Raw genomic sequence first — 11,973 nt, 5'->3', positions numbered from 1 at the left:
CCGCAAGATGCAGCTGAGGGCCGCCGGGACAGCGGCCGGCCCGCACCCGGGCAGACCCGCACCGGAGCGTCCGCTCCCCGTTGCTGCGCGACCAGACGCCGTGGGCTGCACCAACTGCGTCGCCTGGAGGGGGAAAGGAGCGAGCTTTTTCTTCACCTCCCTTCTCAAACCGCTCCTCCTCGGGTGAAAGGCTCGCTGCAGAGCCCGGAAGGTCCCTTCGCTCCTTCCCACGTATCCCCTGTGGGAGATGCCAGCTCTGCACAGCCGACTGCCGCACCCGTGAGCGAGACGCCACCACTGGGCACGAGGCGGATCGGACGGATCGGGACGGCCGTCGCGTGGTGGGGCGCAACGGAGCATTCGGGGAGGCCGTCGCTCGGTAAGGAGAAGCAGGCCAATCGGAGAGGCCGTTGTTGGTAAAGGCGGAGCGGACCGATCAGGGAGGTTGCCGGGCCGTCGGCTTGTGACATTGGGGAGCCGCCATGCTGGCGTCGCTGGGGCGTTCGGCGGGACGGCTGCTGCGGGCCGGCGGCGGCGCGGCCGGGAGGCGGCAGTGAGTGGGGCGGAACGGGGAGAACGGGGGCGGCGGGGCCGGGGCGAGGACGGCTGAGCCGGGAGTGAGGCGGCGGCTGCGCGTTTGTTGCAGTGCGGGCGGCGACGTGCACATCGAGCCGCGATACCGGCAGTTCCCGGAGCTGACGCGGTTGCAGGTGGTGCGGAGCGAGCTGCTGAGCGGCTTCATGTGGTTCTGGATCCTGTGGCACTTCTGGCACAGCTCGGACAGCGTGCTGGTGAGGCCCGGCGTAGCGGCGGGGGGCGGTGGGGCCGTGGCGCCGTGCCCGGGGCGGGATCTGAGGGCGTGTGGTGGCGCAGGGCCATTTCCCGTACCCCGACTCCTCGGCCTGGACGAACGAGGAGCTCGGCATCCCGCCCGACGACGCCGAGTAGGCACCGCAGCCGCAGAGGTGAAGGTAGGGGCGGGTTTTGCGCTCTCGCCGTCTCTCCCGGGGTGCCGTGTTGAGCGGCTGCAGCTGAAGGCGGCAGGGCGGTGTTGGGGTCTGCCCTGCCCTCAGCTGAGGGAGGGACTGGCCGGAACTTTCTTGGGAGTCAATTCGGTTGCTTGCAGGTCTGTGGAACTGAAGAAGCACTGGAATTGATGCTTTGCTCTGCTGTCCCGGTCTCAATAAAGTGAGCTGTTGACAAATGCTGAGCTGTGGTGTTGTTGAGTGCCGTAAATGTCACATTCCTTCTCTTGGAGAGTTCTAGAATTGGGGTGTTTGAGTCCAAATGAGCCTATTTAATCCTTGTGAAGCGTTTAAAGTGCGCCCCTCTCACTGAGGTGATACATCCTTGTTCGGGCAGTGACTTACAGAGCACATGAATGGGTGGTAGGGAAGGACTTAACCGCTGAGTGGCTGCCAGCCACTAGGAGGGGCAGCAAAATTTGACTCTTTAAATCAGTTTTTCTACAGTTCTAAAAGATTTCTTACTGAAATTTTGTCATAAAAAACGGCCTTGAGGCTTAGAGCAGCAGTTGCTGCAGGAGCAGGTGCAGCTGCCTGAGGGAGAGGGGAAGGTGTGCCCAGATCTCCTTAGGTTGAGAGGGAATCTCCTTCAGGTAGCAGAAATCCATCACTAATGCTGGGAAGTAAGTGTGCTGAACACAGCATTCGAGGAATCATAGAACCATAGAATGGCCTGGATTGAAAAGGACCACAAGGATCATCGAGTTTCAACTCCCTGCTCTGTGCAGGGTCACCAACCAGCAGACCAGGCTGCCCAGAGCCACATCCAGCCTGGCTTTGAATGCCTCCAGGGATGGGGCATCCACAGCCTCCTTGGGCAACCTGTTCCAGTGCATCACCACTCTCTACGTGAAAAACTTCCTTCTAATACCTGACCTAAACCTCGCCTGTCTCAGTTTAAAATCATTCCCCCTTGTCCTATCACTATCAACCCATGTAAACAGCCCCTCCTGTTTATAAGCTCCCTTTGAGTACTGGAAAGTCACAATGAGGTCTCCTTGGAGCCTTCTCTTCTCCAAGCTAAACAAGCCCAGTTCCCTCAACCTTTCCTCATAGGAGAGCTGCTCCAGCCCTCTGATCATCTCAGTGGCCCTCCTGCATAAGGAAGACAGATGGAGGTGGGTTACTCTCTAGGTCCAGTCTTATGTTCCAAACTAACCATACAGAAATAAACTTCTATTAAATTACTTGTGGAACGCCGTGAAGAGAGTGACTTGGGAATGATCCGATAAACAATCTCCTTCAGACTTTTCCATGCAGTCAATCTTTATTATAGCAGTATTCTCATATTCACATCAAGTACATAGAACTTTTTGCCTTTTATATAATACAGAGTTCTTTAAATAACTTTACACAGAAATAGTTTTCTTTAATCTGAATTCAGCTATCAAATTTTAATATGTTTTAAGTCTCCATGCTCTCTAACCAAACTGGACAATATTTCCCATTGTACAAATTTACATGAGAAAAAACTCCAAAATACAAATGAAGGGACAACAAAAGTAAAGGGGAAGGGAACAAACAAGAAAAATAAGTTGTATTGGCAATTACAGGGGAGACTCGAGAGGGAAAGAAGGGGGGTTGCCATGACCTTCTACGTAACAGAAAACTGAAAATAAACATTTTGTTATGAATTAGAAAATAAATACAAGTTTCCAAACAATTACTCCATTGTAAGATTTTTGAAAAGCAGCCATGGAAATCTACTGACACAATTGCTTTTTTTTAAGTAACTGGACTGGACCTTTTATTTTGTCGTCGTAAGCCCCTCACAAACCTCTGGTGGTCAACAAAACACAGCAGAGAGGAATGTTGTGTTAGCACAGTTCAAATGGGTGGGACGTACGTTTCATTGCACTAAGAAACCAAGAAATCAAATCTGTATATGAATTTCCCTTTCCTCTCCTTACTAGTTTGCCTCCCATAAACAAGCCTCTGTATTATGAGGTAATGCCAATGTCTTGACTGTGTATAAAAATAATCAAGTTTAAAGGATATAGATCTCTGTATCTATAAACTTTAAACGTGCCAGTCCTTTCTTACTTCCCCACAGGGTCCAACGACCGAGTGCAGCACCTTCCATCCCCGTTTAACAAAAGTATGCAGTAAGCCTCCTGCAGAACCCCAAGCGAGACTGCTGCCCCTTTCCTAACCTAGGAAGAGCAGCACACGCTCAAGTAAGAAAGAGACAGGGCAACCAGTGCGCGACTGGTTACAGGCAGGTATACCTGCTCCTTCAAAACAAGGCAGAGTCATGGAAGGCAACAGCGGCCAGTCTGCACGTGTGTTTTGACAGAGGGAAATGGATCCAATGAGGCAGCTGATGACTTTTTGCAGGTGCTAAAGTGTCATCTGTCCAGCCCTGAGAGGCCGCCAGGAGAGCTGTGGCAGGGTGGGCAGTCATGGGCAAAGGGCTGGCAGGGGAACCCCAAAGGAGCTGGGGGGACTGCGGAGCAGACGGGCCGGCTCCCTTACCTGAACACTTGCAGACCTGCTCTAGCAGCACGGGCTCCCAGAGGAGTCTCAAGGGTGGCAAGCAGCAGGGAGCAGGACTTTTCCCCAGTCCCAGCAGCTGAGATGGGAAGAAACACAGCAGTGTGATTTGGGTTGCCAACGCATGCGAGTTGGCTGCTGCTGGGTATCTGTCAGTTGAGAAGGGTGGAGTGGGGAAGGAAGAGGAGACAAGTAGGACACAAGGCTCACAAAGGAATGATGTGCATTTTTGTTTTCTTTTTTCTTTTTTTTTTTTTTTTTATCCCTAAAGGTTCACAGCTTTGAATAAAAAAGCACATTTATTGCACTTACATTTTATTTTAGACAGAGTTAATTTAATTTAAATTATGCCCTCACAATCCCCCACCATCCCAAAATAACCCAACACCCCCCAGTTTGGTCCATTTTGCACCCCATACCCAACATTTGTGCCCAGACAGTGGGCTTCGTTTCTTCTGTTCCGTTAAGCTCAAACAGATTTTCTTTTCAACTACGGTGATTACACAAATGCAACACAGAATGACATTCAGCAAAACAAAAGTTAACCATTTTCCAAACCCAAACGAAAAAGAACGCGATCCTTTGCTTTTCCGTGATACTGCAAAGGCGATGTCACACAAGGCTTATTCTGAAGTACAGCTGCTGCAAATGCCATAAGCTGGACAAAAGGACTGGACAGGCCTCGGCTGGCTCTTAAAGGGACTGGAGGAGCTGAGCACACTGCTGCTCTCTAAAGCAAACACCTAGGCAGTTCAGAAGTTCTGAACACTCCCATCATTTCCCTTCTGGTGGAAAAAATAGGGAAGTAACTTCCTTGTGATTTTGTATTAAAAAGGACAAAACACTGTCTCTGTATGTATACTTTTAGTGCAGAACGTGGGGTCAGTAAAAGAATTTCAGACAGTTTCTGCAGTGTTAGTAAAACGTTTTTTAAAATTATGCTTATTTCTAAAGGGAACAAAGAACAAGTTAAAATCAGCCTGGGATTTGTACGGGCTGTGCATTCAGACATAACTCTGCCACTTACAGTTAGGCCCAAAGTCTCACACCAAAAAAAACAAAAGGAAAAGATCTGCAAAAGAAAAAGCACTAACAGCAAAATCCATTCTTTCATCCTCATGGACAAACAGGTCAAACAGGACACCAGTATGTAGGTACTGCCAGAAGCCTCGGTGAGCAGCAGGCCGCAATCTGAACAGCTCAGACGCAGACACACCGGCCGTCCCTCAGCAGACAAGGTACCTATCCTCTCCCAGCATCAATGCACAATGACACTTGGCGTTGTGAAACTGCAAGAGGCTTGAGGAAGAGCTAAGGAAGCCTGCTGCTATTCCATAAAACAAAATTAATTGCACTTTCAGGGCAAGGGAATTCACTGTATTTCATTACATGAGTACTAGCCATCAATTACTCCTAATTTAGTTCTCATTTTCACCTATTGTCTCATTCTAAGATACTATGGCCATATAATAACTTCAGCCCTCTCCAAATCTTTATATTACTTCTCTTTAACAGGATCCTTGTGCCTCAGGAGGGAAAGGAGGGCTTATTTTTTAATTTAAATTAACCTCATTTCAGTTTCAGTAGAGCAGGTTTCAAATAGCTGTAACCAAGTTAATATACTTCAGCTCCTAGCTCCGAAATGATGGCAGGCATTTTTGGGAATGTTCCCTGCTCTCCTTGCTCCTTTATAGAAGTTCACCAACTTCAAACCGCCTATCTATATTAACAGCTATATACAAAACTACTGCATCAGAAGTAAACCAAAGCCACTGCCCCACTTACAAAGCACCTGGTTTACATTCTGTTGTACTTTTTTAGGTTGCGAAGGCACATGATCATTTGGCAAACTGCAAAGACTCTTCTGGGGGATCTTTACGTAAACCATTTAACAGAAGGTCTCGGTAGCTCTATTTTCTGAAGAAAAGGTACATGCCAGTTTCATACAGAATTTGCCCTTGGTATCCTCTATATTCTGCAGTTTTTAATAAGTATCCTCCACAATTTCATAATTACTTAATGCTGTCTTCGTGCTGACTTAGTAGCTTTTATGTTAGCATCATTGCTCTGCTCTTTCAATGACTTCATTTTCTAGGTAAGAGACGTATCTGCCAAAGCAAATGTAGAGTGCAAGCACACATTAACATGGCTGCAGTAAACAAGAGTTTGTTTCATGAACTTCTACGTAAAACGAAGAACAGAAAACCCAGCACCTTCAAAGTGATGCCACAGCAGCCCATTCATGCAACTGATTTTTCAGTGAACTTGATTGTACCTAGATGCTTTGCCTGCCATATTGTGCTACTGGTGAAACGTTTTTCAACGGACACAAAGACACGTTGTCTACAGTACTATGGATAGTTTGTGCTACGCATGTTGTACTCACAGTCAAGAAAGGAATTACATTTACAGCTGGTAAAGGTGTGAAATCTACACGCTTCTTCCCTAAATCTAGCCCCTTCAGTTATCAAAACCTTAACATACAGCTGATTGTGGGGTTTCTGAGGATCTGGCTGCTCCAAATACTCTGCAAAACACTGGAGGCGCACACAGAAACAACCCTATTTATGAACAACCTCTGGTGTTTCTTCCCTTTCCCTTGTTCGTGGAATTTCTGGTATTTATTGACAGCCAGCATTTCATTATGTCATAAAGGCCAAATTCTGCCTCCAATGAGCACATACTAATCCAGGCAATTCTAAGAGGCCACAACATGATGGCTCTGTGAGACCTCAAATGTTCTGCATCACCATCAGCTACAAAAGCATTCCAGTACAAGAAAAAACTATTTTAGGTATGCATGAAAAATAGAATGGGATTCATTTAATGGTCTGCATGAATTTAAGGAATAATTAAAAAAACATACAGGATTAATTCATGCAGAAATTACTTTCAAAATAACGAGGCCTTTATGCTGATACTTTTTGGCTTACACCTTGCCAGTGTTCCAATTGCAGCCAATACACCATAGAAAACAGTCACTTGCTGAAGAGGGAGATGTAACAAGTCTCTTCAAACTGTTTGGAAAGGGGAAGGTGTGTGGTGAATAAAGACCTTGTGAGTAGCTGGGACTGGATACTGGTAGTTTTGAAAACTTATTAGATACTGCAGTGCTGAAAGCAACGTGACTGTCTAGATGTTTGTCCCAACATATGCACACAAAATACATGCTATCATTTCCCACACTATGGCATGTGTTTGTGTTTGGGATGCCATAAAAAAGCATAAGAAATTTGGTGCAATTGACGTGAATCTATTTGTCATTTCAATTTATTTCCTGCATTCTACTGCTATACAGGATCCCCAGTTCTTGCCTACTCATCTCTCCATTCACTAAACATCTTCAGGGCAACTTTAAGACTGATTCTGATGGCATGTGAGACATCCATTACAATTCTTGAAAGATTTAAAAAAAAAATTACAATTATTTACAAACCAAATTTCTTCCAAAGGTTTCCATGAGTGTTACGTGGGACCTCTTAAAGAGAAAACACAAAATTACAGGGAAACAAATATGAAAACCAGGAGAAACGCATCCTGAAATGACTTCTCTACACAGCAGCCAAACAACTTGCACATTCCTCAGGGAAAAATAAAAACAAACAAAACAGAGAAACAAAACAAAGAAACCCTAAATAAGAAAAACAACCAACAAGACAAAGACCATCTGTTACTTATAAAGTGCTTTGCATGGACAAGGAGAGCAATTTTCCTTGTGCTTTTCCTATGGGCTCAAGAAGCATACTGTAGACTAACGGGTAATGAATCTCCACAAAAATAAGTTCATTTTAAGCAAAGAAATTCCTAACAGTTATATTTTAGCAGTTTTCTGCTCTCACGACCTCATGGAAGGAAACTAGGGCTTTTAACAAGCTCTATGAAACAAATGACTCTTGAACTACCTGTACACAGTCGCTCAGATAATCGTTTCTTTCAAGAGAATATCAATTTCCAGTATGCCCTACGCTTACAAACCAGGCACTGCCTACCCAAGGGCTGACACAACGCACGGGGTGGCTTTGCCCTCCTGGAGCTCACACCTGGGCACGCTCCCGGCCTGCTGAGCACACGGCCCTGCATCGCTTCCACCTGGGCTCCACACCATCGCTCACCTCAGCAGCTCCTCCGCACTGGGAAGTGGCTATTGCTACTATGGAAGTTCCTGCCAATCTCAATAAGGAGAAAAGCCTTACAGCATCTGAAGACCCACAGCAGACAAGAAAAAAATTGTGCTTTTTTTTTTTTTTTTTTTAAATGCATCCTGTACACAAAGTCAATTCTATTCATGTATCAACATGAATCGCTTCATTCTTGTAGTGACTATTAAGTCATTTACTATTGCTGTCTTGCTAATGATTGTGGAATTAATATGAATACACAGTATTTCAGTTATAATTCCCACTTCAGATTAATCGGGTCCCTATAACCCCAGTAAATATTTTCTGACAAAAAGAACAGACTACCAGCAACACTGCAGAACTCCAAGGCTTTAGAAACACATTCCACTACCGATGTGTGTTTCTCCCATAGCCTGGAAGCAGCGTTGTGCAGACAGGAACAGTCCAACTCCTTGCAAGGGAAGGACAGCGTCCTCACCCTTTACACAGTTTAGTACGGACACCACGTTACACACATTTAACTCCTTCATTTATTTGCCGTGATTTTGACTAACATCCTCCTCACCCCAGGAACCTCCCAGCTAGAGGTGGGTCAGTTCTCCTGCCTCAGGTGGGGTGGTACAGGGCAGACAGGAATCAAGTCCTGAAAACTTCTGAGCTTGAATTTCTTTCTAATGTGGTCTGACTTGCCTTTGTACAAATAATTTACATGTAATACCACATACCAGAGAACTCCGCAAACAGATCACATCACAAGATATTCTACTAGAGGTAAACAATGTGCAGAATTGGATGAGTTATTTTCCCTGACTGGGTAACTTATAAGAAAGCTACCAACCGTTTGAAAACTAGGACTGGAGGACAGGAAAACAGAGCACTCCTAAGTAGATACCGCCACCGTCATCCTAGTTTGCAAAGAGTACAAAAGGGAAAGACAAACGGAAGGGAAGGAGATCACAGGGAAGGAAGCAATGTGAGGAGAAGGAATCGGCGTGGATCCAGCAAGTACCGTTTTGTTTTGATCGCACAACTTGCCATGAGGACAAGATGCTCCACATTTACACACACACTTATCAGAGGACATTTAGTTAACAGGATAAAAATCCTTTTTTTTTTTTTTAAAAAAAAAGTAAACAAAAACCAACAACAACAACAAAAAATCAGCTCCTGAAAGTACCAAAACAATTTATGGAATGTCTAATTCTAGGGGGTTCTGTATTTGTATTCAATTCAACCTGAGAACTTTTTTCCTCAATTATGAAAACATTACATATTGGTAAGGTACCTGGCATTAACCTGCACCCTCATTTAAAATAAAACTTTTAAAGTAGGTACATACACCATTCACAGCCTGTATCAGGAATTTACAGACTTCAGATGCTGCGGTAGCATCTTTGATAAATATACTGTATCATATGATACAAAGAAAAAAAAAAGGACAATCTCGCTACTTTTTTTTTTTTTTTTTTTAACTTCAGTTTGTTGCTGGACCAACAAAAGAAGGATCTACGTAACCCTTGTAAAAGATGTTATATATGCACACACCAAGAACATACTGGAAAAGGAAAAGGTTAAGGTTGGTGGTTGTCATTTGTTTTTTGAGGAAGTGATAAAGTAAATCTGAAAAAAAGTGCAGCAGCATCCCCTTTTCCTTCAGATGAATCTCTTCGCCTCCAAAGTAACACCATCTCCAGCTCCCACTACCCCTTACTTTTCAATTTTACTGGAATAGAACCCAAAAATTTAGATAAAATTAGGCGTTTGACATTCTAATACAGTGAAAAGGGGATACTGCATTGTCCACAAACCAGTGAGTACACCAGGAAAAGAGATCAGAACAAAGGATGATTCTTTTAATTAGCACTCATCAGATATTCAGCCTCTGATGATACGTTATTAGAGGGAGAAAGCCGACCGGCAGACCATCCAAAGCAAGTCTCCTAATTTGCAGCAGCAGCTCCATCCCCTCATGCCTGAGCACCAAAGTCAAACCACGAGCGCCCTCTCCTCTCTCCTGGGAATGATGCCAACGGCTCAGGCAGCCACTGCGGGTATCCGAATGCACGTGGTGTTTTGTGTTGAAGGAGGAACACTGGCAGCGGAGCATTCCGGTTCCTAAAAAGGTACTTTTCCCCATTGTGTTGGACTGGCAGTTCCATTCCGCTCCACTTTTAAGCTTATGGATATCTTTTCTAAATTACTTTAGGTTTGTCGGAGCAGAATAGAGTTTTGATGTTAAGAAACGGTAGGAACACAAGACTTAAATAACAGAGTGGGTGCTGCCATGGTGCTGTGGCTACTTGAACGCTGCAAATTCTCCTGTAGAGGGAGGACAAGAGCTTGGTTTAAAAAGTGATTTCTGTTATGAAGTGGTCAGAGATTTTCTCCAGACTAGCTGAACATTAGGAAGAATATAAAAGATGTTAAAAATGCAAACTGTTAAAATTAAAGCATAAAAGAAACATAGTGAAAGAACATTGAATACAGACCCAACATACTTTACTGAAAAAGAATTTCCTGAAAGCAAGCTATACCCATTCTTCCCAGGACAGAGGCAGTAAGATCAAGCAGAGACTACTTCATCATGCATTTCAAAGTAAAATATGTCAATTAAATTTCACTTTCAACTCCCTATTGCACATATCCTCCTGAGAAGCAACAATTGCAATAAATGCATCAGACTGCAAACTACTTTCTATCCTGTTATAAAGCTGGTTTAGTAGCAAAAAACTGTTTGACACACCCATTAACCTTTAAAGACTATGTATAGTAAAGTGCCTTAAAATTAAACTCATACTAAAGGATGCTAAAAGCTGGTATACAGACCAACACAGCAAACTGCTGTGGGAAAATGAAGACTGGTGAGAGTATCTACTTACTCTGAGAGCAGAAATCAGGCCTCACTAACAAACGGGGAGCACAAGAAATAAAACAATCCTGTGCTCACTTCAGAACTACTGAATAAGCTGTAATTCTACACATTTCTTTCAGGTGCAATCATCCCATGAAACTGCAGTTTTAGGCTCAGCACGCTACTGAACAGACTGGTAGTCACATTTCAGAGATGAAGGAACACAGCACAGAATAAAATTGCTGTCCGAGGTTCTTAAGAAGTTACCAGAATCTTGAACAGAAGTTCAAACTAACATAGTAATCTCCTTAATCCTATGCTTTAGCCAAAAAATTTCCCTGCCACCCACAGAAACTGCATTCTACAGGATGTGCAAAGATGCTTAACGAAAGGACTACAGTGGAATTAAAAGAAATGCACACATCACTTCCTCCTGCTGGGTTCCACATAAATTTTAAGTTAGTTTATGTCCCTTTCTTGACAGAACTCCTCAGAGATCTAACAGTAAAGGAGTGAAACAGACAGAAGAGACCCAACAGAAGTGTGCCAACACTTTCACAACCAAACAACGGCTCTCTATCTTGGTGTCCTTCCATCATTTTTCAAGAACAATTGTTTTCATTTTTCTCAAGAATTTCATTTTGAATACTGGAAACAAACTGGAAACATCCCTACAGACACAATCTTAGAGTGGCAGCATTAATTCCAAGGAATGTTTTATGCCGTAAAGAAGGGAATCAAGAAAATGATCAGCAGCCTGTACGTGGAGGGGGAAGAAACAGAATCTATAGGCCTGGCAGGAAAAGCTGTTATAGCAGATATAAGCAAGAGAAAGAAAGTATGGAGAAACGAGAGGACCCTATGTCTCACAGGAGATGAAAAGGGAGTGCAACCAAGGTCTGAAGTAAGAGCGCCGTGGTGAATGTCAAGCTCTGAGAGTCCTAATAGTCTGTGGTGATAATTATAACATTAAAAAAAAAAAAGACAAAACATCTTCATGATGAGTCTAATCCACTCCCTCCTCCTGTTTCGCTTTGTTTTAAATTAAAAAAAAAAAAAACCACACCGTTCTACCAAAACATAAAACTCTTGCTCTAAAATACTATTTGGTATATTTGCTTCCTTCTCTTTGGCACATTTCACCAATTGCCTAATTTTCTTCACAGTATCTTCTAGTAGTGCCTCAATTTTTGTACTTCCCCTCCCCTCCTTCTCTTCTTTTAAGAGGACAAAAAAGTCATCGAGTACCGCCTGTAAGGCTAATACTTAAGAAGGACATTCATGCTTAGCTACACTTTCAAAACATGCTCTACTTATTTTCTCAGTCTGCTCTCCTAAACTGCTGATGAAAGATCAATTTATAAACAAGAGATTGGTCCCTCATTACTCATCTTGTCCTTCTGCCCATTTCTGGCAATAATTCAGCTTTTGATGGTTGTACAGGGATTTCAGAAGATAAAAGATGAACCATTAATTAGTAAAGGGC

At 44.0% G+C, this 11,973-nt stretch overlaps 2 protein-coding genes across 4 annotated transcripts in view; one reads left to right on the top strand and one right to left on the bottom strand.

Moving 5' to 3' along the window:
• Positions 1–420: 420 nt before the first annotated feature.
• Positions 421–1,204, top strand: NDUFB2 (NADH:ubiquinone oxidoreductase subunit B2). The gene is made up of 4 exons (XM_052668583.1): positions 421–553; positions 647–791; positions 874–971; positions 1,127–1,204. The coding sequence occupies exons 1-3, from the start codon at positions 483–485 to the stop codon at positions 946–948; spliced, it is 291 nt and encodes a 96-aa protein (XP_052524543.1). The 5' UTR covers positions 421–482; the 3' UTR covers positions 949–971; positions 1,127–1,204.
• A 1,062-nt stretch (positions 1,205–2,266) lies between these two features.
• BRAF (B-Raf proto-oncogene, serine/threonine kinase) overlaps positions 2,267–11,973 on the bottom strand; it is an 81,557-nt gene continuing 71,850 nt past the window's right edge. For all 3 annotated transcript variants that reach the window (XM_052667690.1, XM_052667692.1, XM_052667691.1), the window contains one exon: positions 2,267–9,955. In XM_052667690.1, coding sequence (XP_052523650.1) covers positions 9,933–9,955 — 23 coding nt within the window. In that variant the 3' untranslated portion in view covers positions 2,267–9,932. The remainder of the gene's footprint in view (positions 9,956–11,973) is intronic.

Source organism: Tympanuchus pallidicinctus, unplaced genomic scaffold (genome assembly GCF_026119805.1).
Source record: "Tympanuchus pallidicinctus isolate F22 unplaced genomic scaffold, pur_lepc_1.0 scaffold8, whole genome shotgun sequence".
In the NCBI taxonomy this organism is placed as follows: domain Eukaryota; kingdom Metazoa; phylum Chordata; class Aves; order Galliformes; family Phasianidae; genus Tympanuchus; species Tympanuchus pallidicinctus.
The sequence above is the reverse complement of the archived record's forward strand: the minus strand, read 5'-3'. Positions and strand labels throughout refer to the sequence as shown.